Here is a 26,776-nt window from a genome sequence, read left to right as displayed (position 1 = left end):
GGACTTGCTAAGTCCAAGGCATCCTGCAACTCTGCATGGAGGGGATCTGCTCTCATACAGCTGGAAAAGGGAGACAATTTCTTCAACATGCCCCCCAATGTCTCCCCCAAATGCCAAACCAGCCTCGTAGAAGCCCGTAATTTACATCAGCAAAGTGGCAAACAAAAGCAAATGTGAATGTAGTTTTTATTAAGTGGAAGTTTTATGCATTTATTTATTTTTTATTTTTTTATTCTAGAAGTTCTATAGTTTTATTTTTTTATAATTTTTTATTATGTTATGTTAGTCACCATACAGTACATCCTTAGTTTTTGATGTAGTGTTCCATGATTCATTATTTGCGTATAACACCCTATGCATTTATTTTTAAACATGCGCTAAATTGTAAGTTTTTACATTTAAAATTCAGGATTTTAAGGAAAGCATCCCTTAGTGTCTTAAAAATCACATTGCCCCTCTAGCTTTTTCAAAACCCACATGTGGCCACTAAAAAGTTAGGCGATCTCTGAATGGCACAGATGCAGAGGAGAAACCGGCTGCCTTCCAGGTACCTGGCTGGCACGCGGAGGTGACGCTCACAGCCTGCAGACTCCGAGTGCAGAAATGAAAAGGCCACATGATGGCGCTATAACCCAAGCAGAAATGTTACTTTAGCCTTCCTCTAGGTCCTTTTGCTTCTAACCTAGTATTCACTGAAAATAGTATCTGAGGAAAGAAAAGTCAGCTGGTTTAGTTAATAAGGGGATTTTCGGGTAAGATGACAGCCCTTCAGGCTATGTGAAGAAGCAGTGCTGAAGAATTCTGTAATTTCCCTTCTGTCCTTAAAGGAAAACCCTAGAATGTGTAGGTGGGGGAGAGGGATGAAAGGAGCATGGACTCAGGCCAGCAAGACCCCCAGTTATGAAATCAGTCGCTTGTTATTTTACAATCTTGGACATTTATATAATTTCTCCAGGGCCTCTTTCTTCATTTCTGGTATAGGTATAAATCTACCTCCTTACACGTAAGAAAACACTCTACTTGTTTTGTGTTCCCCAGTGTCTAACACAGAGAGAAACTTAATAAAAATTTTAATTCACAATGTGGTAAGCACTGGAGTAGGAGCTTGACTTACATTATTTCATGTAATTCTTACAGAAATCCTCGGGATGTTTATCGGATGAATGGATGAATCAATCTTTTCATGAATCATTTAATCAATTAGTAAATCTGTTTACTAAAGTGGAAACCATTAGATAAAAAGGCTGTAATTCTGCAAAACTAGGATCTTGAAAGAAGCAGGGTTTTAAGGTGGTGAGAAGAAAAATGCTTAGCCCTCCCCCTGGGAGGAGACCAGCATTTGGAAAAGCAGATGGGCTTCTCTGGACACCAGAAGGAGCACGATCTGGGCACAGGAATGGTTCTGGCTGCTGTGACCAGCCCAAACCAGAGGTGCCCAGAAGTAGGAACTGGGTGGGAGTCCGGCACAGGGAACCCTATGTGCCTGAATGTCAGTCCTTCCCGCCTTATTCAGTAGTTCTTCCTGCCCTGAAGACCGGCCTGAGGGTGTTCGTCTTTTGATGGAGCCCAGGAGAAAAGTTAGGGACAGCATACATGGAGGTGTGTTCCTGAAGCCACAGCCTCGAGGCTGTGCTCCCAGAGCCAGAAGCTGGAAGATCTCCTCACACTTAGCAATGTGATTTTTAAGACGCAGAGGGATGTGTTCTTTAAAATCTTGAATATTAAATGTAAAAACTTCCAATTTAGTGCATATTTAAAAATAAATGCATAAAACTTTCACTTAATAAAAACTACATTCACATTTACTTTTATTTGCCACTTTGCTGATGTAAATTACGATCTTCTACGAGGCTGGTTTGGCATTTGGGGGAGACATTGGGGGGCATGTTGAAGAAACAGTCTCTGTCTCCCTCCTCCAGCCATATGAGAGTGGGTCCTCTCTCATCTGTTTATTGTGTGGGGCTTGGCTCATCTTGTGGGTAAGGATGAATTTGCTTCTGGGCCAAGACAGGAGGAAGGGGTCTAACCCCCTCTCTATGTCTGTCTCTCTACTACTTTATCTATGTACAGAAAGTTGAGAGAAGTACATTGTTTTTACTAAACGACTTTTTCCTGGTTACAAAACTGGTACGTGCTCACTGTAGAAAATTTGGAAAACACCGAAGAAAGGAGAAATTAGAGGTTAAAATACATCTGTAGTACTAACAGTAGCTAACCTCTGTTAACAGTTTAGTGACATTTCTTCCCGTCCAAGATCATATGTAAAACCGAGATTATAATATATCATCAAATTTGCAGTCTACTGTTTTCACTTAGCCAGTGCTAAGTGAACATGCACACATTCCCACGCCATTAGATATTATTCTCGGTATTTTTCTGATGGTCAGTTAACAATAAATCATATAGATGTACCACAACTAACCTTTGGATAATTTTATGACCTTCAGGATATTTCCAATTTTTCATTATTTTAAACAGTGCTGGATTAAAGATCTGGCAGAGCACAAAAATGTCCATCTGACTTTCAAAAATTATTTCTTTGGGGGGCGCCTGGGTGGCTCAGTCAGTCAAGCAGCCAGCTCTTGATTTCAGCTCAGGTCCTAATCTCAGGGTCCTGGGATCAAGCCCCACATCGGGCTCCATGCTCAGGAGTCCGCTTCTCCCTTTCCCTCTGCCTCTCCTTCTGCCCCTGCCACCACCCCCCACTGCTCATGCTCTCTCTCTCTCTCTCTCTCTCTCGAATAAATAAATCAATCTTTAAAAAAATTATTACTTTGGGATAGAATCCAAGAAGGAGAATTTTTAAGTCAGAAGTTATAAACATTTAAAGATGATGGGTGGATGGATAGATAGAAGGTAGATAAGAAGTTTGTTCTGACTTATCCTTCTGCCAGCCACAAAGGAGAGGTCTTGTTTTACCCCCATACATACACTCCCGCTCAGATAGTCCCAATTTTTAATATTTGCTAATTTGAGAAACAAAGGACTTTGATTTGCACTTCTTTTAAAAGCATCCCTAAAACGGTTAAATAAATGAGTATCTTGTTTTCCATATTTAGGAAGAGTCTTTTTAGAAAAAAGAGAAACCTACGCCCCCTGGCGTCTGATAGCAGGGCCGCCCGCTCAGCCTCTCCTTCCTCCTATCCTTGCAGGGCTCCAAGGGGGACGGGAGGCACGCCTGGACCATGAAGCACTTCAAGAAGCCCACCTACTGCAACTTCTGCCACATCATGCTGATGGGCGTTCGGAAGCAAGGCCTGTGCTGCGTCTGTGAGTCCACTTCTTTCAAACCCGTTGCCCCAGGACCCGCCCTGCTCTGCACGCACTTGAGCCATTCTTCGGTACAGTCTAGGGCTCGTGACTTCCTGGCTTGAGGGACCATAGCAGGGAATAAAGCAAGAGCTCTATGTCCTATTTTTGTGTTGCCCAAGTCAAATGGACAAATGCTGTCCTGTTTTTGGAATCCTGCCAAGGGCCACCGAGCCCTAGAAAAAAAATGATTAACATTCACACATTATTTTAAAATATCTCACACTAATTTAGTTGGGTTTTGTTAGAGAATGTTTATTTTGCTGAAGCTGGGGGGTGGTTATTAATAAACAATATAAAACTGTATTGTGTAAATGCAATGGAAATTAAAACTCTCCAGGTGTTTGTCTTTATAATCCATTTAGTAAAATCAGACAGGAGAGGAGGAAAGAAATACAGGTGAGAAAGGGAGGAAGGAGACTGGAAGGGAGAACCAGAGAAAGATGGAGGGGGAGGAAGAAGAAGGGTTAATGTAGGAAGGAGAGTGGAGGTAGGGAGCAGGGGGAGAGGAGGAGAGGCTACAGAACAAAGGCTTTATAGGGCCCAGGTCCTGTGGCCCAGAGTTCCACCAGCGACCTTACCAGCTATCACTCCGCCTGGACCCACCAGAGCCTGGTGAGTGGCCACTGCAGGAGAGCCCATGGGTGCAGTCCAGGCCACTGACCTGTTTCATCTGAGCATGCACACGTGAGCTAGGCAGCAAGTGACCCGACCACAAAAGTCACCTTAGCAGAGCTGGGCCCCGGGTCTATCAAGAGGCAGCATCAGTGGGCTAGTGAAGGGGCCACTCAGCCTTCCAGCACCCAGTCACATCCAGTTCCCATACTCTCATAGATGAACCCAGTCTCATTCCTAGTAGGTCCGAGGCCTTTGAGCCTCTGCAGTTTGCATAGTAGTAAGAAGTGGTAACAGCCACAATAAGAATTATGGAATAGCTATTCTGATACAGACACATAGTGCTTTATACAGACTATCTTGTCTAACGCTGTGAAAGTCTTGCAAAGAGAAGGAGAGGCCATTTTATCCCAATTCTATAGAAAACCCTGAATTTCAGAGACGTGAAGAAAATAATCCAAGGTTATGTGTGGTGACCAATGACAGAGTCAGAGTTCAGGCCCAGGCCTGACTCACTCTGAAGGGAGGAACGCCCCCGGGCTTTCTGTTTCCTCCCAGGAATGCATGGCACTGGCACACTTAGCAGGAGGACTCCTCACATTCTCCTTAGGCAGAAAGTGCCTTTCTGGGGATGTTTCTTCCTGCGTTCACGCTCTGCACGGAAGGCAGTGTGGTGGGGTAGAGAGAGAGGAGACCGCAACATGTCTGGGAGAGAACTGTGGACTCTCTTCTTACTGAGCAACTGGAGACAGTTTCAAATTCCCATTTGGAAAGCCAGCTCCATATGTCCCCTGCCTTTGGCCACCCAGAGGGAGGCACAGTCCTCAGCTGGAGTGGAGGTGGGGGGGTGGCTGGACCTTCCTAGGTGACCACTTACAAGCACCTTCCTTTTTTTTTCAGACTGCAAATACACTGTCCATGAACGCTGTGTATCCAAAAACATTCCTGGATGTGTCAAAACATACTCAAAACCCAAAAGAGGCGGTGAGGTTAGTGATCCCTATTGCCTTGTTCTACCGCATGCTGCATCCCAGGCAACATGTCCATCACCACAGACTCCTGGGCAGGAAGCTTGTTCAAGGCCCCTCTCTGCCTCAGGGACCACCCTTAAATCATCTTGTTCATCCATCAATCCATCAGCATCTCCCCGGTGCCCACCGTGTGCCAAGCACTGTGCTAGGGGGTACACAGGTTACCAGATGGTCCCCAGCCTATTCCAGAACTGTGCGGTCTTGTAGGAGAGAGACAGACCTGTAAGCAAAGTATAAACAAATGAGATGTATGATAACAACAGGGCTGTATGGGACAGACAGTGGAGACCCCAAGGAGGAGGCCAGGGAGGGCTCCACAGAGGAAGTGGCATTTGAGTTGTGTCTTGACCCCAACTTGGGAGGACTTCACGAGGCCTCAAAGAGGACAAGGCACCCTAGGCAGAAGAGGCCTTGAGCACAAGGCATGGAGATGAGCCATAGGATCTGTACCTAGTTTAGTGTGACTGGTACAGAGGATGCTTAGAGGGGAGTGACAGGAGATGTGCTCTGCAAGTGATAGGTGCAGCCTGGGGAAGTTCTCGCGAGGCCAGCTGAGGAGTCCGAAAGGCATCTCCTACCCAGAGAGGGGGCCTCTGAAGATCTGCAAGCATGTGAAGAGACACGAAGAGATGATTGAATCTGCACATTAGGTTAACTGCTCTGACCATGGGGCAGGAGAGAGATGGGGGCTGGGGGTGGGTGGGAGGGGATGGAGCTCCTCCGACAGTTTAGGCGAGAGGCAGAGCCACACCGAGGGCCTGCCTGGGGTGGGGTCTGCACTCACTACGCTCAGTACACTCAGGCTGGCAGCAGCCAGCACAGGGTGGCGTGTCTGCATGAGGGTCCCCTGGCCATGCCGGTTGTTGCATACTTTGATTCTCCCCCGGGCTAAGGTAGCGGAGCTGAAGGGGGAGTTGGAGACCTAACTTGGAGGCAGCACCACCAGGACTTGGTGATGGGGACATAGGGGATGAGAGCGAGGAGGAGGTCAGGAATGGCTCCCCAGTTTTGAACTTGGCCATTGGGTGGTGCCATTCAGAGTCTGGAAACAGACTCTCCTTAAAATGAACAGGGGAAGGGCGCTGTCCATTCAGCCTGAGTCAGCAGATGATTGGCAGCAGGGAGTGGCATCCAGCCCTCCACAGAAGGACTCCTGAGAGAGAAGGGCGCCTCCAGGACACGCATGCATGCCCCATGAGACGCCGCATGGTCTCTTGTCTACTCCTGCACCACGCCCATACACACCTCTTTTCATGTCCATACCTTTCACCAGGATGCACCGCGTACTTCCTGGGCTCAGGCCCTAAGCCTACACTCTGGACACTTGCACACACGCCACAGAGGGAGGCCGCTGATAGGCCAGCAGGGCACAATCGCAACCTTCTGAGTCTCCAGGGGCAACCCAGGTCCTTCGCCATTTCTTCTGATCCCGGAAGAGGATGGAGAAGGCAACATGGTGGTGGGACACAGCCATGGACTTGGAGTCAGAAGACCTGGCCATGAGTCCCTACTTGGCCACTTATCAGCCTTGGAACCTAGGGCGGGTCACTTAACCTCTCTGAAGCCTCATGTTTTTTTCTTTGCAAAATGGGGATAGCCAGATCTCAGAGCAAATTCAGTGTGACCATACAGGTGACAAATTGGTCAGCAAACAGGTATTTTATACCTGCAGGGATGTGCAGCAGCAGGTGAGAAGCTACAAAATAACCATGGCACATCTTCAAGAGCAACAATTTTCCCAAAAACCTTTAGGGGGGAGGACATAGTAACTTAATTGATAAGTAATTGTAAAGCTTTTATTTAATACAAATAAGGATGGTATCGTGCAAATATTCCATGTGTTTCTAATATTGTGTTTGTAGTTGGCCCTTCAGGCTGTGCCCTCACCTTCCTGCAGAGGCCGTCTCCTCTTCATTCTGCTGTTTGGAGCACCCTGGCAGGAAATTTTGAGAAGTTCTGTAGAAATCCTGGACAGAGCTTAGAGCTTAGGCTCCCGGAAGTTGATGTCATGGGGCACTTTGGCTCCACTTACATAAACACACATACACAGACTTTCCCACCTGCTTCCTAAGTTCCTGGGTTGCCCTGGTGGCATTTCCGGGTCAGGGAGCAGGTACAACCAGCTCCCTAGAAAAAACAGATATGCAGGCTGCTGGCTGCTGAACCACACTGTCTTTGGACTTTTTCTTCTAACTTCCTTCTGGAGCGTTTCTCAACCTTAGCCGCACAATATAATCACGCAGGGTGCTTTAAAATAAACTAATGACGAGTCCTGCCTCTGGACACTCTGATTTATCTGGTCTGGAGTGAGGGCTGGACATTAGGACTTCTGGAAGCTTCCAGGTGGTTCGAATGGGCTGAGAGCCACTGGCCTATAGAAGACAGGAAGGGGAAGGGAGTTATCCCTGAGCGGGGACTTCTGAAGGGCCAGAACTGTGTCAGAGAGGCTCTTCCAAGTGGGCTGTCTTTTTAAATCCTCACAGAAAACCCGGAGGTGGGGCTTACCATGCCAGTTGCTACAGATGAGGGACCTGAGACTCAGAGAGGTCCAGGAACTGGCCCAAGGTCACCCCGCTGCAAAATGGAAGGTCACTGAGTCCAACCAGCTGTGTCGGCAGCCCAAGCCCTCTGGTACTTGCCTGCAGTGCGCTGCCTTCCAGAAGAGGGCGCACACGAGCACACCACCCTGCAAGTTCTGCAAGACAGACAGACAGACGGCTCAGAGGCTTGCCTGCCAGGGTGAATGAGCTATTCAAAGTGCAGGCCAAGTGGTTTTACGACGACTTTGATTAGCACGATGGTGGTTAGGCAGGGAGAGACCGAGTCCGTGCAATTCAGCAAAACAGCCCCATGTCCACTAAGTCAAATCCACTGAATGGAAAGCAACCCCTTTGCCCTCCCCAACCCTGTGCTTCTCCCAGGCCCTTCTCCCCAGGCCCCGGGATGTGGCTGCGCAGCCTTCCCTGGCATCCTTCCCTTCCCTCCTGCAGGTGATGCAGCACGCGTGGGTGGAAGGGAACTCTTCCGTCAAGTGTGACCGGTGCCACAAAAGTATCAAGTGCTACCAGAGTGTCACCGCGCGGCACTGCGTGTGGTGCCGGATGACGGTGGGTTGGCGCGCAGGGTGGCCCTGTTTCTTTTCAGCGTGTTTTTGCTCCAGCTGCAGCCAGGGAGCAGTGGGCGTCCTGCCAGAGGGCATGAGCAGAGCTAGGGCAACAAGACTGGGAGGCCCAGAGCCCCCGTTCCATGCTCTAAGTCTAACAGGGCCGCCAGTGCATCTCCAGGCTGTCTGGAGAAAGGGCAACCTCAGAACCAGGGGAGCGAGAGCTGCTGAAGAAGCCGAGGGCCAGGCCACTGCCTGTGTGGCCAGGCAGCCATAAGCAGCCACCAGACCTTTAACTTTTTCACCTCGGTGTCATCTGGGGCCGGGGATGCAGAGTAGGAGTGGGATTAGACACAAGAGCCCCTGCTCCTCAAGGCATCAGCGGAAGGCACACCCCTTACAGCAGCCGCACTCCACAACAGAGGTCCACGTCCCCCCCGGACACCTGACACTGCCCGTCCTGCCTGCCAAAGCAAACTCTCGGTCACGTCTTGTCCCCTTGACCAGGTATCAGCCTCAGAAAGGATGTGTCTCCACATCAGAATGTAGATCTCTTAAAATGCACAGGTCGAGTCTTGGGTTTTACTTCCAGCCTCTCATGAGTTTGTTCAACAAGATCTCCTTCCTTACAGAGTCTCAGAGCCTGGGGAGCAAATGTCTAAGGGAGTTTCTAGAATCCAAATGGCGGTGCCACGTTGAAGGGTCCCAGGTCTGCCCATGACCATTTCACTCCAGCAGTCGTGGACGGCACTTGGTCTCCTTTCTCTGCCTGCAGCCAGAGTGGCGCCCCTGACCACACCATGCTACACACACGCATGCACGTGCACACGTGCACACACACACACACACATACAGCTATACTGCCAAAGACAGCAGTGCATATGGATTTGGGGGAGCATTGCATAGCTGGCTCCCCAGCAAATCTCTGAACACTCCTGACATTGCCTCTATCAGTTTCACTCACTCTCTTCTTCATTCCTCCCTCCAGTTTCACCGCAAATGTGAATTATCAACATTGTGTGATGGCGGGGAACTCAGAGACCATATTTTGCTGCCCACTTCAATATGTCCCGTGAGCCGGGTAAGTGCTGCTGCCCCACCAGGGCTCCAGGCTCCCTGGGTTCACGGTTCAGATGCAGGCAGCATTCAGACAGTCACATCCCTCCGAGGCCTTCCGCACAACTCCTAGGGTTTGTGTTTTCACTACAAGTTTGAAAGGGCAGTGCAGCACTCATCAGATTGTGAGAGAAAACTCCTCTGAGTGGGGCTCACTGCCGGCCTTCTAGAATGCTCTGCAATGGCCCGTCGAGGAAAGCACATACATTCTAAGCACCTTGCCAGCAGAGCACAGCTGCGGGAATTTCCATCACCACCCGCACATGGCTAGGCCTCCTGGCCCTCCGTTGTCCCTGTCGGCCTGTCTCTTTTGTCTAAACATGAACCTCTCTCTTCCTTGACGATTCCCACTTAGGTGTCCCAACCCTGTTTGGAGATGAAAGCAGGAAAATTAAAGTCCCTTTATGTCCATCTAAAGTTTTCTGTCTCTTGTGTTGGAGATTCATCTTTCCAACCAAATACTAAACACCTCAACTGTCCCCTTCTGTCTTCAAGATATTGTCAAGTCCCACTGATCCCTCCTGTCTCGCCCTTGACTTCATCAGCTACTCCTTTTTCATGAAAAAACTGAAGGAAAAGCAACACTTTGGAAAACCAGTTGGCAGTATCTACTGGGTTGGAAATACACTAACTCTGTGACCCAACACGTCCTCCTGTGTATCTGCCTGAGAAATATGAAGACTTATTTCACCAAAAGACCTGCACAAGAGTGTTCATACCGGTTTTGTTCATAACAGTCAAAAACTAGAAACCAGCTAAATGCTGACTGCAAGGGTCTGAGGTATATCCGTGTAATGGAATACTGCACTGCAGTGGGAGAGAGCCATGCTTAGCTGCGAAAGTCTCGAAGATACAATGCTGAACGAAAGAGGCTAGACTCAAAAAAAAAAAAAAAAGACTTTCCCTATGATTTCATTTATGAAATTCAAAAGTCAGGAGTTATGCTTGAAGAGACAGGAGCTATAAGGGCATATATGTATATAGAAATTCATCAAGCTGGAGATTGAGATTTGAGCATTTTACCACATTATGCGAAATAAACCTCAATAAAAAATAATAAACATTGAAGAAAACAAACAAAACTAAGAAAAATGACTTAGTGTCACATCATTTAGATAGTGCTAAACAGAGAAGCCAGATCTAAGACCATGCTTCCCAGAGCTCAAGCTTCTAAATCAACAAAGTAGATTTCTCCCAGTTTCGGTGTTTCTTCTCCCTAGGTCTGTTCCAATGTCTCAAAGTTAAAGTCAGAGCAAACAATGACCAAGGCCTGGGGAGTCCTAGAGAAACCCATAGGGGAACATGTCTTTGTTTTAGGTCCACAGCCCCATTCTGAAAAACTCCTCCCTGTTCTATACTGGTTTTGTATTCTTTCTTTATATTAACTATTTTTCTTCTGATCTCTCTCTTTTTTTTAACTAGGGCATTTTTTAAAAATATGTTTGTCTTTCTTGTCACAGGACAGGCAAGCTGGGAAGTCTGAAGGCAGCGTGTCAGCCAAGGGTGAACTTGTAATGCAGGTACGTCAGGGAGCCTCAAGTCCGGTGTCTTGTTCTGAGTGTGTCCAAGTCTGCCTGCGGGGAGGACAGGTTTGCGTTCTAGGGAAATAGATCTCAATATTTGCTTTCTCGTCTGATCATTACCTAATTACATCACACAGGAGGGACATTTTATTTCCAGCTTCTGGAATGATCTTTGACCACTACACGTTGGCAAGTGGTGAACAGGGAGGTTGACCGATTCATGCCATTGCTGGTCAAATTAACTTTATCACCCTTTTAGGAACAAGTTAGGTAAAACTTACTGAGAATATACAGTGGGTTTTCCAAGACTGTCAAGCTGTCTCTAGAATGTGATCTGCCAAAACAAAGCTAACCAGACCCAAAATTCTGCTTTATCCTTAAATGTATACTTAAGAATATATACATAAGAATTTTTTTTTAAAGATCTTATTTATTTATTTATTTATTTATTTATTTATTTATTTATTTGAGAGAGAGACAGAGCACAAGCAGGGGAGGAGCAGAGGAAGAGGGAGAGAGACAAACGGACTCCCCACCAAGCAAGGAGCCTGATGCGGGGCTCCACTCGAGGCCTGATCCCAGGACCCTGAGATCATGATCTGAGCCGAAGTCAAACTCTTAACCAACTAAGCCACCCAGGCGTCCCTTAAGAGCTCATTTTTCACTTGGGTTCACCAAGTAAGAGTATTAGAAAAGGAAATAGAGGGGTGCCTGGGTGGCTCAGTCGTTAAGCGTCTGCCTTTGGCTCAGGGCGTGATTCCAGGGTCCTGGGTTGGAGCCCCACATCAGGCTCCCTGCTGGGAGCCTGTCTCTCCCTCTCCCACTCCCTTGGCTTGTGTTCCCTCTCTCGCTGGCTATCTCTCTGTCAAATAAATAAAATCTTTAAAAAAAAAAAGAAAGAAAAGGAAATAGAGAACTAGGGTCTCCTCCTCTGCCTCTGAATCTCATGTTTTCTTGTTCGAAAAAGGGCATCGCAGTCCCTACACTGCCCACCTCCCAGAGATACTCTAAGATTAAATGAGAACATGCAGATTAGTGTGTCTTGAAAATCAAAACATAAGGAATAATGATGGAGAAACCATAGTAATATGGGAAAACTCTAGACACTTAGAAAGGCAGAAAGTCAGGCAGAGCAGACATAGACACACACACACACAACACTAACACACAATGAAGGTATACCAGTTATCTACAGCTGGCATCCACCTGGTTATCCTGTATCTGTTTTGGTTGGGAGTACCCATGCTGTACGGATCGTTAAATATCTTGAATATTGTTCCCGGAGGTAAAGGATTACTCCTCAAGCTCTAAGCTGCTTCTGGGTGTCACACAGACAGTCACCCTGGGCAGATGAGAAAATTATTTAAAAAATCATCAAGAACGCTGCTGTCTATTTCAAACAACATGGTGCTGTGTTTGCTGAGATTTTAGCTTGAGGAAAGGTAGGCATCGCACCTTGAATATGGAATACAGCTCTATCTCCATATCAGTCTGTTCTTCAGCTGGATCCGTAAGTGTTTCTTAAGTGCCCGCTTCTTTTTTTTTTTTTTTAAGATTTTATTTATTTATTCGACAGAGATAGAGACAGCCAGCGAGAGAGGGAACACAGCAGGGGGAGTTTTCCAACGGAGGAGCCCGATGTGGGGCTCGATCCCAGAACACCGGGATCACACCCTGAGCCGAAGGCAGACGCTTAACCGCTGTGCCACCCAGGCGCCCCATCAAGTGCCCACTTCTTGATCTGGTGTCATGGGGTGCTTGGTAGGAGGGTTATACACACACCTGCCCTGCTCCTGAGGCATGTAAAATCCAATTGATATCTTGAGACATTCACCTAAGAACGCATGAAACAAAACTCACATGAGTGGATAACAGAGGAAACCCAGAAAATACTCCGTGCTTCACGTGCAGTGGTTTTAGTTGCAGTGATAGTCGTAGAGGAAGTAGCACTTGAGTTGGGCCCTGAGAATGAGAAGTTCTTTTTAAGACGTTGCAAAGAAGCAGGTGGGCCCTTTAGGGCATCAGGGAGGAGAAGAAACCAGTGTGAGCTGGCCGCCAGGGCGAGAGGGCCAGAGACGCACTCCGTGGAGGGTCAGAGCCAGGCTTGGCTGGGACTGCCGCTGAGGGCTTTAGCATTTAAGAGGCAACGGGAGATTGGGGCCGTGCTAAAATGCCGTGGATGCCAGGTTAGGAGATTTGGATTTTATCCTCTGGGCAACGAGGTGTCGTTAAAGGTTTCTAAACAGAAGTGGCATGGCTGATGTCCTGGGAAGGAACCGCATACAGGCCTTAACCTCAGGTGGGAAAGGCCCGAGCAGCGTGGGTACCGTGGCGACCGCCAGAGATAAAGGGACATTCAGGGAAATAATTGGCAGGATGGGCTCTTCCCTAGAGGACTAGCTGAATGGTAATAGTATGTTTAAAAGAAGCAGTAGGCCAGGAGAGAACACCCGTTTTGTGGGGACAGAAGATAGGTCAGGTTTGGGCATGTGTGGCGTGTGCAGTGACGGAGAGATGTCTGGTTGAAGGGTATCCATTGGACAGTGAGAAATGTCAAACCAGGGCTCAAGAGAAAAATGAGGGCTGGAAATGTGGATTTGGAAGGTGCTGGAAGAAGTGATGGGTAACTTCATGAGTGTTATTTGATGGATGTGTATGACCAAAAAGACTGTAACTTCTAAAATTACATTCAGTTGTATCCCTCACAAAGTATCATCTTGTGTTTATAGGGGCTGCCTGGCTGGCTCAGTGGGTGGAGCGTGCGACTCTTGATCTCAGGGGCTGTGAGTTCAAGCTCCACACTGGGCATCGAGCTTACTTAAAAAAATAAATTACAAAATGTATCTATAAACTTGTGCTTATAGCCACAATACCGCACCACTGTTGAACGATTTGAAGTTATGGTACCATTGCCACATCTCTGATCCCAGCCTCAGACTCCTGTCACTGTTAACACTGCTTAGGTCCACTCCAGGCGAAGACACTTAGTTGCTTAACCCCTCAGAAAATTCAACCAGTGGACAAAGACCTACCTCCCAATTTCCTGTCCTCCATGCCGGGAACTGCTTCCCATCCACCTTTTCTGGAAGCCTTCTTAGCGTCTACTCTCATCTCATTCGTCCTCTTGGCCAAAAAAGACCTAATTTCTTTTTCTTTTACTTTTTGAAGTATAAGATCATCCCCACCCCGGGTACCCACCCCCTGCTGGTCTTGGTGAACCCCAAGAGTGGAGGGAGACAAGGAGAAAGGTATGTTGTCTTCTTTTTCAAAAGGGAGAGGCTGAGACAAGTTTGCTCAGGTTTTTCCTTCCCCTCAACAGGGTGGACTGCAGAGACAGATCTGGGTTCCCGTCCCAGCCCTACCCCCGACCACTTTATGACCTGGTTCAACTGACTGCTTACCATCCCTGTGCTCTGGTTTCCCCTGCTCCTCTCACAATCAGTTGTGAGGACTAAAGTAGCCACGTGCTTAGCCTAGGACCCATCACGTGAGCCATTAGTACGGCTCCCAAGTTCCGACCAGGTTCTGAGACTCCTGTTTCCTTCCCAGCCTCGCGGGTCCTTTCTTGTTTTAAGAGGAGTGGCAGGACTCACCTGATTGGGACCTCCCAGGCTGTCCAGCTCCTGAGAAAGCAGGGCACGACCTCCTCAGTGAAGGAAAGGCCCAGTCTCCTAGAAGCACGAAGGGAATGGGAGAAGAGAGGGAAACCGGGTGAAGCAGCTCTGCCTTCCCTTCCTGTTCAGCTCGGGGTAATGGACAGAAGATGCAGTGATCTGGAATCCAGGCTTACAAAAATAATAAGTAGGGTTAAAGCAAGAACTGTGAGAAGCCCCCACCCTAGTCCCAAGGCCAGGGCACCCCTCCTGAACTGACCTGATTAGTCTCAAGCTGGAGCCTTGACACCAAGCCTAGAGGTAATCACTGCCCTCAGCTTCCCCTGCCCAGCCCCACCTTCTGCATTTCCTCCTGATCCCAGGATTTTGGGGGCTTTCCATAGAGGGCTCCCTGATCCCTTTGTGTAGTCCGCAAAGAGCAGAACTGCACTACCTAGAACATACGGAACGTTTAGGAGAAGGACAAAGCTTTAGGAGAATAGAAGTTTTATTCATCTGCAAGGGAAGATAGTCCTGGGGTTGACTGCTACAGTCTTGGATGGTGGGGAGGCCTTGAGCCAGGGCGTGAGGGTGTGAATGATGCCAGCTAGACCTGGGACTTCAGCGTCTGCGGGCTCTGTGTGCAGTCTTTTCCCCTCTTGGGTTTAAATGGACCCAGATTCCCACCACCCAGTGGGCTCCAGAAGTGTTTGCCGTACTGTGACTTCTCACGATGACATTCTCCCTCTCTCTCTTTCTCTCCCTCTTTCTTTTTTTTTTTTCCATAGAATTCTTCGGAAATTCCACTATCTGCTCAACCCCAAACAAGTTTTCAACCTGGACAATGGGGGGCCTACTCCAGGGTATGGAGAAATGATCGTTACTTACCTCTCCTCTTCCCCCTTTTCAGCTGAAGGAGATACCTTTCTTTGGTCATTTGTCTCTCATCTGTTGACTTACCCTTCCTGCCCTTTTACTCTTTTCTGTCTTCACTTCCTCACGTCTACTCTTACTTGCTCCTGGAGTTGCTCAAGTTACTTACTTGTGGCTAACTCTGGAAAGAAGCCTCCTGTGTACTTCACCCCGGGGCGGGGGGGGGGGGGGAGTTGTTTTTGTAAAAGAGAGAAAGCGCATGTGCCCTTCATTGGATTGACAGGAAGAGCGGGCTGGTAAATTATGTGAACTTCTCTGCAAGGCTGTGTTAGCCGGTGCCTTCATACTGAGTCATCAGGGAGGAGGAAAGAGTTTTCCCGGCGCTGTCAGCAGTTCAGAAATCTATACAGCTGACTCAGAGATCTGCTGTGTGTGCTGTTGGGGAGCATTTTAGGATGGATGGCAATTGGTTATTCAATGAAATCACTCCCCCCACCCAGGATTATCCAATTTAGAGGTTGTTAAGCTGCCCCTGGCCCTTCTCCTGCAGGGTGCCTACTGGCTGTTTCACTGCCCATTAGAGCGGGAGAGTGAGGAGAGGAGGCAGGCAGCCCCTCTGCAGCCCGCCTGCCCGTTTGGTGGGAGGGGCTGGGCCCGGTGGTAGCGCTAACGTGATGGCTGCGGGTCCCTGTCATCAGAAGCTGCTTCAGCATCGGGGCTGGAAGGCACCCAGACTGGGCTTCTTACCAGACAGAGCTGGTGCGCTAGGGACATCTGCTGGCCAGCCCGAGCCTGTCTGTCTCCAGGCCCCCTTTTCAGATCTGCACACGCTGGGCTGGACTTCCCAGCACACAGCTGCTTGGCCCAACCTCCTAACCTGCGTTTCTAGGCTCAGTTCAGCAAGACCCTCAGCGGGTGGGGGCGGGGGAACGGGGCTGCAGGAAGGACTATAAAAAGGCACTAGGTCCCAGTCTTCGTTGTTTGACGCAAAGCTATTATTTATACGGCTGTGATGGTGCAAGACCCAGTTAAAAGGAGAAAAAAACATTTGAGTGCGAGCCCAGCACCTCTGCCATGACTTATGTATAAAACTGATTTCTGAACAGAGCCACCTAGGCTGCTGTGGGTACCGTCATTGTCACCATGATCGTAATTACTGCCCCATCATGACCTGTGACCGAAAGGCAGCCTGCAAGTACCTTTACCAGCCCCCTCTCTCTCAGGGCCTTGAAATACCCGAACGCAGTACTCTAGCTTAACCTCATTCATCCTAAATGGTTGCTGTCCTGCATGACAAGCCTGGTGGCTACTTCCAGGACTGCTGTGCCCTGAGTATCTTTGCTGTGTCAGCCTGTAACCAGGCAGGCTGTCTAGCGGAAAGGAGCCTCCTTTCAAAATTCACTTCCTAGAGGAGAGGAGGAGGGGAGGAAATGTTGATTTGCCCACATACGCATCAGTGACTCAGAAAGCCCCCGGGTCTTCTCAGACCATCAGGCTGGACAAAGACTTCCCATGTCCCACCCCACGGTGTTGACAGGTCACATTTGTTCTAAAGCAGAGATTTTTGTCCCTTTCTGTGCCAGAAACCCATTTGGCAGCCTGATGAAGCCAACGGACCTCTTCTCAGAATTTTTATTAATGCGTAAAATGAAATATTTGGGATCACCAGGGAAACTGATTATATTGAAAAGCCAGTTGTCAAAATATTAAAAACAAAAATATTGGGATATGGGAATATATGTGATTTACTCACACATTTTTGGCAAGATCCAGAGGCAGGTTAACTATTGTTAATCAAAAGTGGTGATGAGCATAAGGGATAGTATGGGGCAGCAGCTGTAATAAAACATGAAAATACCTGAATTGACATCTAACAAAGTCATAGGTATTGTTCGTACCTCTGTGATTTGTTGCCCACTTCCATAATTGGAAAGGCTAAATCTCAGTGAGAGCTCAGGGAAGATAAGAATGTAACATTTTCTCCTCCCAAGTCCATGGCCCTCTGGATTCTAGCTGCAGATCCCTTAGAGATTTGTGGACCCCCAGTTAAGAGCCCTGCTCTAGAGGGCAAAGGCCCCAGAGGGGAGAAGGTGCTCCCTCCACTCGGGTCTGGACCCGCAGCACAGTGGGATGAAGACCCAGCTGGTTCACTGCATCCGGCTCGAAGGAGCGTTTGTGAGGACAGAGCAGGCGGGAGAGCCGGAGAGGAGTCAGAGTGTTGGGGGTTCGTTGTATTGGTGCCCAAAGAAGCAGACTATGGCCTCCTCTGCACGAATAGTAAGAGAATTGCTAGAAAACCATTTTCTGTTTGTGTTGAATGTTGAGTCAGATTCTCCCTCTACGAGGACGGCTCCCCAGGGTTCTTCTCTATACTTCAGTGGCACTCCTTCCTTAGTAAGTTCTGGTTTCAGAACACAAAGTGACCCTTTCAACCCCAAGGGAGTCAGGGCTGTAACATACTCCCGGGGAAGTGGGGAGACTCTGACTCAAGCAGGGTCAAATGTCAGCCACAGCCTGGTAAAGAAGAGCATTTTGGCCTTTTACTTCCCAGATTGAACTTTTTCCGTGATACTCCAGACTTCCGAGTTCTAGCCTGCGGAGGAGATGGGACAGTTGGCTGGATTTTGGATTGCATTGGTAAGAATGGGCTGGGAGGGGCTTTAGAGTTTATCTATAATAAGTGTATTGAAAGTCAAAGGAAGGCAATCAACAGGAAAGAGAAATGGAGCCATGTCTTCTTCATCCTTATTTCTACTCTTGGGCCATTGCTTGACTACATATCTACTTTGGGAGGAAAAGAGAAATGGAAGGATTCCCACAGGTACAGGTGTAAGTGTTTAGTTTTAGGCCTTGCTTCATAAACATCTGTCATGGCCGGGCTTTGGGGAGTGGCAGGACAGGCCAGTTTGGGGAGCTGCAGGGGAGGAAGGGCAGGACTAGGACTCCAGCCAGACCCAGGGTAGTGGGTAGAGGACAGAGAATTGAGCATAGGTGCGTAGCCTGGGGCAAATCTCCTTGGGATGAGCCCCTGAGCCTGAGTCCAGAAAGCACACCTAGAAAGTGCAGATCATTACAAGCAAAGAAAGGTCACACTGTTCTGTGTCCAGTATGCTTAGATCAGAAGGGCAGTGGGGAGGGCCCAGGCTGGGAATCAGGAGGCCTGGATTTCAGTCCAGCTCTGCCTGGATCTGCGGGTCCTTGGACATCTCATCCTCCGTAAATGATGGAGACTAACTCTGGAATTGTCTGTCATTCCTCGCATAAATACTGCGTGGACACCTCCACATGCCGAGCTCTCCTCCAGGTACTGGAGATGCAGCAGAGACCAAACGTGTGGAAATCCCGCCCTCCTGGATCTTCCTTTCCAGGGGGAGGAGACAGGCAATCAACAAAAAAAAAACAAGGGAAACGTACAGCATGTCAGAAGGTGATAAAAATACAGCAGGGAAGGGGCAAGCTAGGTAGGGTAGGGGGTGGTCTCCAATCTAAGACTGAGTGGGGAAGACCTCACGGAGCAGATGACGTTTACGTGGAGACCTGGAAGAGAGGTAATCCGTGAGGATACTTGAGGAAAGAGCTGTTCCAGCAGAAGGAACAACAGATACAAAGGCCCTGAGGCAGGGGCAGGCCAGGCTGCTGAAGGCAACAGGAGGGCTGCAGAGCACACTCAGAGCAGGGTGCATGATGGGAGAGGGACAGGATGCAGCAGAGATAGCACAGGGCCAGGTGACCAGGACGTGCGGGACAGTAGACAGAATATGGCTTTCATACAGGAAAGGTCCCAAGACGCTGCATGGTTTGGAGCAGAGGAAGGGCACAACAGACCATGAGGAAAGGGCAGCGGCAGGGAGACCGGTCAGGAGGCTCCTGCAGTAATCCGAGTGACAGGTGACCAAGGCTTGGACAACAGGAGACACAGAGGAGGTGGTGAGGAGTAGTCAGCTTCTGGATATTGTTTGAAGGTGGAGGCAACAGGATGAGAGGAAGAGAGGCATCAGGGGTGGGCATGGGCAGACCCTGACCGGGGCAAGGGAAGGCTGCGCCTGTGGGGGTCGTCAGCAGCCCACCAGGAGGGGTGGGACCACACCCAGCACACCTGCCACCTTCTGCTCCCCAGAGGCGCTTTGGTTTCCATGGACACAGCCCTGCCAAGCAGCCACCCACGCTCTCCTGTCACCTCCAGCTCGGGAGTTGTTTGTGGGAGGGGGGAGGCATCCTCTGGGGGCCCAGGGAGGAAACGCTGATCAGCAGAGGCTGGGTGGCTGCCGTCCTGGGAGCTGCTCGCATGGTTCCCTCTCCATCACAAAGGAGAATGTCGGCTTTGGTGGTTTTATAAAATTCATCTGCAGAGAAGACAGGGGAAAGGAGATGCCCACAACTGTAAGAATAAAGGTCATATGACAGGTTGGTGGCCTGACGAGAGAACACAGTGGTGAAAGGAATAACTGCATAATGTTCATTCATTCGAGAATATTAAAGCACTTAGCACCTTCTGCCACCCCATTTTGGTCCCCTTGCTGATCTGTTTATGCTCTACAACCAGAACATTCTTCCCTGAATGTCAGTGGGTTCATGGTGTGTGTAAAGCACATCAGTGGCTTCCCATTACTCTTAGGATAAAGACAAAAGCCTTTTAAATGACCTACAAGGTCCTGCTGCTCCATAGCTGCCCACCCTTCCAGCCCTCCTTCATACCTCCATTCTTCTCTCTCTTAACTCTAGCCACCCAGTCCCTCTCTCAGACCCTTGAACATACCAGTCTCCCTTCTACCACAGGGCTTTTGCACAAATGGTTCCTCCTGTCTGGTACAGTCCCTGGCCATTCCTTGGTCAGCTTCTACTTCAGATCTCAGCCAAAGTATGGCTTCCTCAGAGGAGCCTTCCCTGACACGTAGCCTCAGTCACCTTATTATATGATCACACTTCTTCCCTTTCCAGTATGAATTTGAGATTATGCATCATTTCTACGAAGACTTTATTAATATCTGTCTCTCCCTCTCGATCGTAAACACCACGAGAGGCTGTGTCACGGCACTTTGACCCGCTACTGGAGCCACAGTACCTAACACAGCACCTGGCACGTAGAAGGCCCTCAGTAAACGTGTGCAGAGACGCTGTGATGAATGAGACATCGCTCCCCCAGGGGGGTTGCAGTGCATTCAGAGAACAGACGAGTAGTCAATTACAAGAGTCAATTATAAAATTGTCCCTGGTGCTAAAGAAACACTCTGGAGAAGCCCCTGGCCTAGACTAGGGCAACCAGGGAGGGCCTCCTGGGGCAGCGCCTAAACAACAGAGAGCTTGTGACTTAAGGCACTGAAAATACTTCAGCATGGTTGACACGTCAACAGAGCCCGGTGCCATGCTGGAGATGATGGGAGCCATGACAGAGGGAAAGGGACCACCTGCCCTGGAGGGGTGAAGAGCCACTAGGGGAAACTGGGAAAGCAAAGAGGAGGCAGCAGCTTTAGGACCCGCGGGAAAGAGTCACGTACCTGAACTCAGGCATTGCCATGGGAGTAGCGAGAAGGGATGGCTGAGAGATCTATTAAAGAAACAGCACGTGGAAACAGCTGTATGAACGGATGCAGGGTGAGGGAGAGGGGCAAACCTTGGATACCATCCAAGTCTCTAGCCTCAACACCGTGAAGACGGTTGACCTGTTGGGATGGGGACCACAGGAGGAGCAGATGTAAGGAAACAAGGGCCTTCCAGGCAAAGGAAGCAGCAGGCACAAAGGCAGGGAAGCAGAAATTCTGACCACGTGTTCCGGGAACAGTGGCAGAGCCCATTGCTTTGCTCTGTGCTGCATTTCAAACCTCCTGGTGGTGGGCTCAGCCCTGGGGCTTGCCTGAGCTCAGATACTTGTGGCATGAGCCAGACAACCTGGGGACCTGTGAACTCCCCTTTTGCGGGGGCAGTCCTAGCATTTGCCCCAATTGCTTATCCTCCCCCCCTCCCCCCCGCCATGCGTACCCCTCAGTCAACCTCATTCACATCCCCAGGCACCGGGTGGGCTGCAGCCTATGTCAGTGGCGCCCCCTGGAGCCCAGCGTGTGCCCGTGCCTGTCCCGCCTTCCTCAGTGCCGCAGACTTGCTGCTGTGGGTCTGCAGCCGGGTGAAACCCTGCATGTTCTGCTGTGTTTTCTCCAGCGGTTCGGTCTGATGCTTCTTCACAAGCCACGTGGCAGATCAGCTTGGGAATTGTGGATTTGCGAGTCTGGGAGGTGGGGGAAGTGACGAAATCGTGCCTGGGTGCCAAATGACACCTTGAGGTTTTGTTTGTTAGACACAATATTATTTTTAAACTTTGAACCTGAATGATCTTAGATGAGACAGCTCCAGTCTCCCAAATGCCCCACCATTCCCTGATTTCTCAGAGCCACCTGTGTTACTCTCCGTGCACCTGCCTAGCCCCTGAAGCAAGGAGGAGCCTGGACTTGGGGCCATAGAGATCTGGATTTGATCCTGACTCTGGACTTCCTTTCCTCCTCCGACCCTCACTGCCGTCATCTATGAAGAGAATGAGGGACAAATGGAGAAGGCGTTAGTTACGATTACAAACTAATGTTTTCGAGGTGTGCTGTCACCTCAAAGGAAAGAATTTGGAAGAAATGAGGATAAGCAGGTGCAAGTGACAGGGAGACAGAGTCAGCTCGATATGAAAGAATCCTTTGTAGCGGTTCACACACGGCAGAGGGAAGAGACGGCTTTGGGAAGTAGTGCGCTCTCCATCATGGGAGCTCTGCAAATGAAGATGCTATGAAGGGGTTTTAATCATCAGATCAGAGGTCATTAAATAACCCACAGGGTCCGTAATCTGGTGGCATACGGTTTTCTCTTCTTCTGCATGGGTTGTAGATAAGGCCAACTTCGCAAAGCACCCACCGGTGGCTGTCCTGCCTCTTGGCACAGGAAATGACCTGGCCCGCTGTCTCCGCTGGGGAGGAGGTGAGTCTGTGTGCCAGTGGCACTCCCCTGGGGACAGGCACTCCAATCTCCAGGGATGCTCCGCAAGGCTGGGCTGAACTTCCCTTTAAAGAATTACATTCCACAGAGTTCTAGCTACTCCATGACCATTCCCCCTGCCTTCCCAAGCCTTGCTGAGACCTGTGCTAACCCCTCGGTCTATTTACTCTGATCCTGAAACCATCAGCCTAGAGCCTGCCCACCCCGGCAGAACATAGTCAGCTTTGGGATAGTCTCCTCTAGCTCCCCCACAGTGCTACGCTAGTAGGGGCTCACTCAGGCGCTTCCTGAATAAAATGCCCTCCTCTCCAAGTTACTGTTCTTCTTCGGAATTAGGAATCAGAATGCAGACCGAAAGCTATGTTGCCAGCTGCCAGGGGCATCCACATCATCACAGGCCCCCATGGCCGTTGCCCTCCTTTTGCAGTCACCCTGTGGGGGATCTCAGAGTGCTGACCAGCTCACAGGACAAGGGGCAGGAGCTAAGGAGAACTGTGCAGAGTGCGGCCGCCCCCATGGAGCTGGGACTGCTCCAGAACGCAGAGGAGGTCAGGGCAGCACATGGAAGGGACAGAGCAGGCTGGCAGGCAGAACTGGGATGGGCTTCCAGATGGCTGATCGATTCAGCGAGGATTCAAGACCAGTTCAGGCAGCGGTCAGTGTTCAGAGCTGGGTACATGCCTGGTGGCAGGAGCAGAGGAAGCAGGAGCCAGCCCCAGAAGGACGTTGGCAGGAACAGATGTCCTCGGCCACACACTGAGGCTAGGGAAGAGACCTCTGTTCAAGAGGGACAAGCAGAAGCTGCGCGTCTCGGCAGCAGAGCTCAGCACAGACTTCACGCAGGAGGCCCAGCCCTGGGCTCCCAGAGAGCCGCCAGCCCTCGGCTACGTAGTTGCTACCATTGCTATCTTGTGAGGTATCCCTAAGGAGCTAACCAAACTAACAACTTGAAAATACTCTTCAGTGTTGCCCTGAAGGTAAGCAGGAGCAGGGGAGTGTTATCTGAAGGAAAGCACTGTCTCTTCCACCAACCTCTCATGACTTACAGTTCACCTTCTGTACTGCTTTTGTATTGCTGCATAACAAAAGATCATACACAGGGACGCTTAAAACCTCCATTTGTTAACTCACGGTCCTGTCGGTCAGGAGGCCTGGAACAGCATGACTCGGTTCTCTGCTCTGAGCCTCAGCCGGAAATGAGGGTGTTGAACAGGCTGTGCTCTTCTCTAGTCTCTGGAGGGAGAATTTGCTTCGAAGCTCATTCATGTTATTGGCAGAATTGAGTCCTTTATAGGACTGACGTCCCCGTTTCCTTGCTGGTTATCAGCTGGGACCACTATCAAATCCTTGAGGCTTCCTTTTTCCTTGACAGATGGGTCCCTCCATCTTCAAAGCCAGCAACAGAGAATCTCCCTCACCTGAAACCCCTCTCAATGAGAGCTCTGAATCAGTTTCCAAAGGAAAAGCCCAGTCCTTTCTAAGGACTCAGCTAATTAGGTCAGATCCACTCAGATAACCTCCCTTGTTTAAAGTCAACTGTGCCATATAGCATGGTAAATCGTTGTCCTATCTTATTTATAAGTCCTGGGAATTGCAGGGTGTATACCCCTGGGGGATGGGGCAGGAATAGCGGAGACCATCCTAAAATTCTGCCTACCACACTGTCTGTCTCCGACATGACCCAGTCCTGGAACGGATCCTTTGTTCTCTCATGCGCAGCGTCCCAGCCCCCAGCCCACCCATTCTTTAGGGCTTTCTGTGGCTACATAGGCCTGCCCAACTTTGGCCAGCCCCCACCCCTAGCCCCCACTGCTATACCTTCCAAATCTCCCCAGCTTCTTTCTGATTACACCTTGTTGTCCTCTCCTTCTCCATGGCTCAGGGAACCTAAGTGTCTCTGGCCCCCAGACACGCTGGGGGTGTCTCCTGGTCACAGATGCCCACAGAGTTCCCTGCCCTGATAGCTGCCTGTATGTCAGCCACAACTTAACCCTTCTGCCCTGGGGTCAAATTCACAGGTTATGAAGGGGGCAGCTTGACAAAAATCCTGAAGGACATCGAACAGAGCCCCTTGGTGATGCTGGACCGCTGGCATCTGGAAGTCATCCCCAGAGAGGAGGTGGAGAATGGAGATCAGGTTCCGTACGACATCATGAACAACTATTTCTCCATTGGTGTGGTGAGTTGGGCTAGGATTGCCTTTCTGCATGGAAGAGAAATGTCTGGGTGGGCAGAAAGGTTCTGGTCCTCCATCGTCCCCCTCTAGGTCCCTACTCTTCACCTCTCCCAGCTCCCCCAGTCTTGACTTGGGTCCAAGCATCCTTGCTTGTGGCCTGGGCATGGCCACCCTGAATGTACCAAACCGCCACCCTAGATTATGGAGGAAACTTCTTCCCCTATAATTTTAACTAACATAAGAAAATAAGACATTAAAAAAAAAAAACAGATCTACCCTTTGGATAATTTGAAACAATGTAAAAGAAGTAATACCAAGAAATAACCAAGGGGCAAAGTCAGGAGAAGACTCTCATGTGAGCTTCCTGAGTGGAGAATTCCGATCTCCAAGAAGGACCGTGTGGTCCCAAACCAGCTTAGCTAACTTAGCTGTCAGAATTCCTTCTTTCCTGTTCTCTCCCCTCATCTCAACTGTATTCCCTACGCTCCAAAGTACTCATAAACCCCTGGGGTGCCTCCTCCCAGCTGAACCCTTCCTCGGGTGAGTGCCGTGCTCCCCCTTGGTGCTGCCAGTCTTCTGTGTTCACCCCATCAATGCACCCTCTGCATTTGATTGAAGAGATCGGTTTCCGTGCCCATTTCACACACCCCCAATCCACACACACACACATCCCCAACACACACCCCAACACACACCAACACACACCCCCAATACACACACAGCACAAGAACAGTGCCACATTCCTCTTTCTTCCTCCAGCCCCCAGCACATCTAGCACACTCCGTTAGTTTGTTCTACTGAACGCAGCTTCTGGTCCAAAGCGGATGGGGGTAGATCCTGCTTCCAACACTGTTGAGGATGGGGTCAGGAAGAAAAGAGATCCATCCATTCCACAGACAGAGCTAGGGTTCAGGACGGGGATGCAACAAAAACACTAGCATTTATTGAGCACCTATTGTGTGCGCTCCACTATGCTAGACCTTATATATTGCAATCCTCATCGCGGTCTTGCAGATATCACTGTCCCCACAGCCCGCATTTTACAGACGGGGACTCAGGACGCTTGACTAGCAAGGGCCGGGAACTGACACGGGCACTCTGTGCCTTACAGTCTCCCTCTCTGTTTCCCTGTCTTTGAAATTATGCTGCCCAGTCTCAGATGCATAGGAATCCCTCCAAACCTACCATCCAGGCCCCGCTGAGGTGACAGCTACACTTGTCAACCATCCTTACCTGTGTCTACTTTGAAAACTTTGGCTTAAAAAGAAAAAGGAAATAGAAGGAGAAATGATAGGTAGCTTGAGGGAAGAGCAGGTTTAAGGAAAGGGTTTTTAATGACAAGACTAGAAGGGCACCTGGGTGGCTCAGTTGGTTGAGTGTCCTACTCCGGGTTTCAGCTCAGGTCATGATCTCAGGGTCGTGAGATTGAGCCCCAGTCAGCTCCGCACTGAACATGGTTGGCTTGGGATTCTTTCCCTCTTCCTCCTCCTGTGCCCCGCCCTACTGTGTGCTTGCGTTCTCTCTCTCAAATAAATAAATAAATAAATAAATAAATAAATAAATAAATAAATAAAATCTTTAATAAGAATACTAGAACAACCATGGAAGAGGAAAGGATGTTTCAAAATACTATATATTTAAAGAATGTAAAATTTACCATATTTGTAGGTATTTTCTTGATTCTTATGACTACTCTGAAGGGCAGTATTATCTCCATGTTATAGATAAGGATACGAAGAGTCCGATGAAGGGATTTGCTCTCATTTTCTGGCTCCTAAGCCAGCACAGTTTTTCTGTTACTACAACAGAAGAGAGGGGCATCGCTGGACCAACAGGCAGGGTCTGAGAGGATGGCGGATTGGACTGGCAGCATGTTCAGGGCCCCTGTGCCCTGATCTGGTTTATCTCCCCAGCTCACCTGGCCTCAGGTTCTTCTAGTATTCTTATTAAAGATTTTATTTATTTATTTATTTATTTATTTATTTATTTATTTATTTATTTGAGAGAGAGAACGCAAGCACACAGTAGGGAGGGGCACAGGAGGAGGAAGAGGGAAAGAATCCCAAGCCAACCATGCTCAGTACGGAGCTGACTGGGGCTCAATCTCACGACCCTGAGATCATGACCTGAGCTGAAACCCGGAGTAGGACACTCTTCCAGCTACCGCCTCCAGGGACCTAGGCAGACCCCTCCTCCCTCTTCTCGTTGGCTCGAAGGCCACCTCTCATTTTTGAACCCCCAGCTCAAGCCCTGCTTCCCCCAACAGGAACACGCAGCCCTCAGCTACTTACTGCCCATGAGACATGACTGACATGTCTGACTTTCAGGAGGCTTCTAAAGCATGGGCTTCCCATGATGACAATTTCACAAAAACTTGCGTCTTTTTCCTATAGTAACCAGAGTATAGCTTGCTAACATTTATGCGTCCCTGCTGCCCATGAGGCACAGGTGCCCTATTGGTAGATATA

The 26,776-nt window shown here is 49.4% G+C and overlaps 1 protein-coding gene across 4 annotated transcripts in view; it reads left to right on the top strand.

The window, feature by feature from the left end:
* DGKG (diacylglycerol kinase gamma) overlaps positions 1–26,776 on the top strand; it is a 203,539-nt gene that overhangs the window by 73,798 nt on the left and 102,965 nt on the right. For 3 of the 4 annotated variants that reach the window (XM_087861477.1, XM_087861476.1, XM_087861475.1), the window contains exons 10-19: positions 3,153–3,270; positions 4,825–4,913; positions 7,946–8,062; positions 9,047–9,139; positions 10,635–10,694; positions 13,866–13,945; positions 15,079–15,153; positions 17,715–17,800; positions 22,025–22,114; positions 24,151–24,311. In XM_087861477.1, the coding sequence (XP_087717603.1) occupies positions 3,153–3,270; positions 4,825–4,913; positions 7,946–8,062; positions 9,047–9,139; positions 10,635–10,694; positions 13,866–13,945; positions 15,079–15,153; positions 17,715–17,800; positions 22,025–22,114; positions 24,151–24,311 (969 nt within the window). The remainder of the gene's footprint in view (positions 1–3,152; positions 3,271–4,824; positions 4,914–7,945; positions 8,063–9,046; positions 9,140–10,634; positions 10,695–13,865; positions 13,946–15,078; positions 15,154–17,714; positions 17,801–22,024; positions 22,115–24,150; positions 24,312–26,776) is intronic. The other variant, XM_087861478.1, reaches the window with a different exon arrangement.

Source organism: Ursus americanus, chromosome 4, assembly GCF_024610735.1.
Source record: "Ursus americanus isolate L20-20 chromosome 4, mUrsAme1.1.p, whole genome shotgun sequence".
Taxonomy (NCBI): Eukaryota; Metazoa; Chordata; class Mammalia; order Carnivora; family Ursidae; genus Ursus; species Ursus americanus.
Note: the sequence above shows the minus strand (reverse complement) of the source record. Positions and strands in the feature narration are given on the sequence as shown.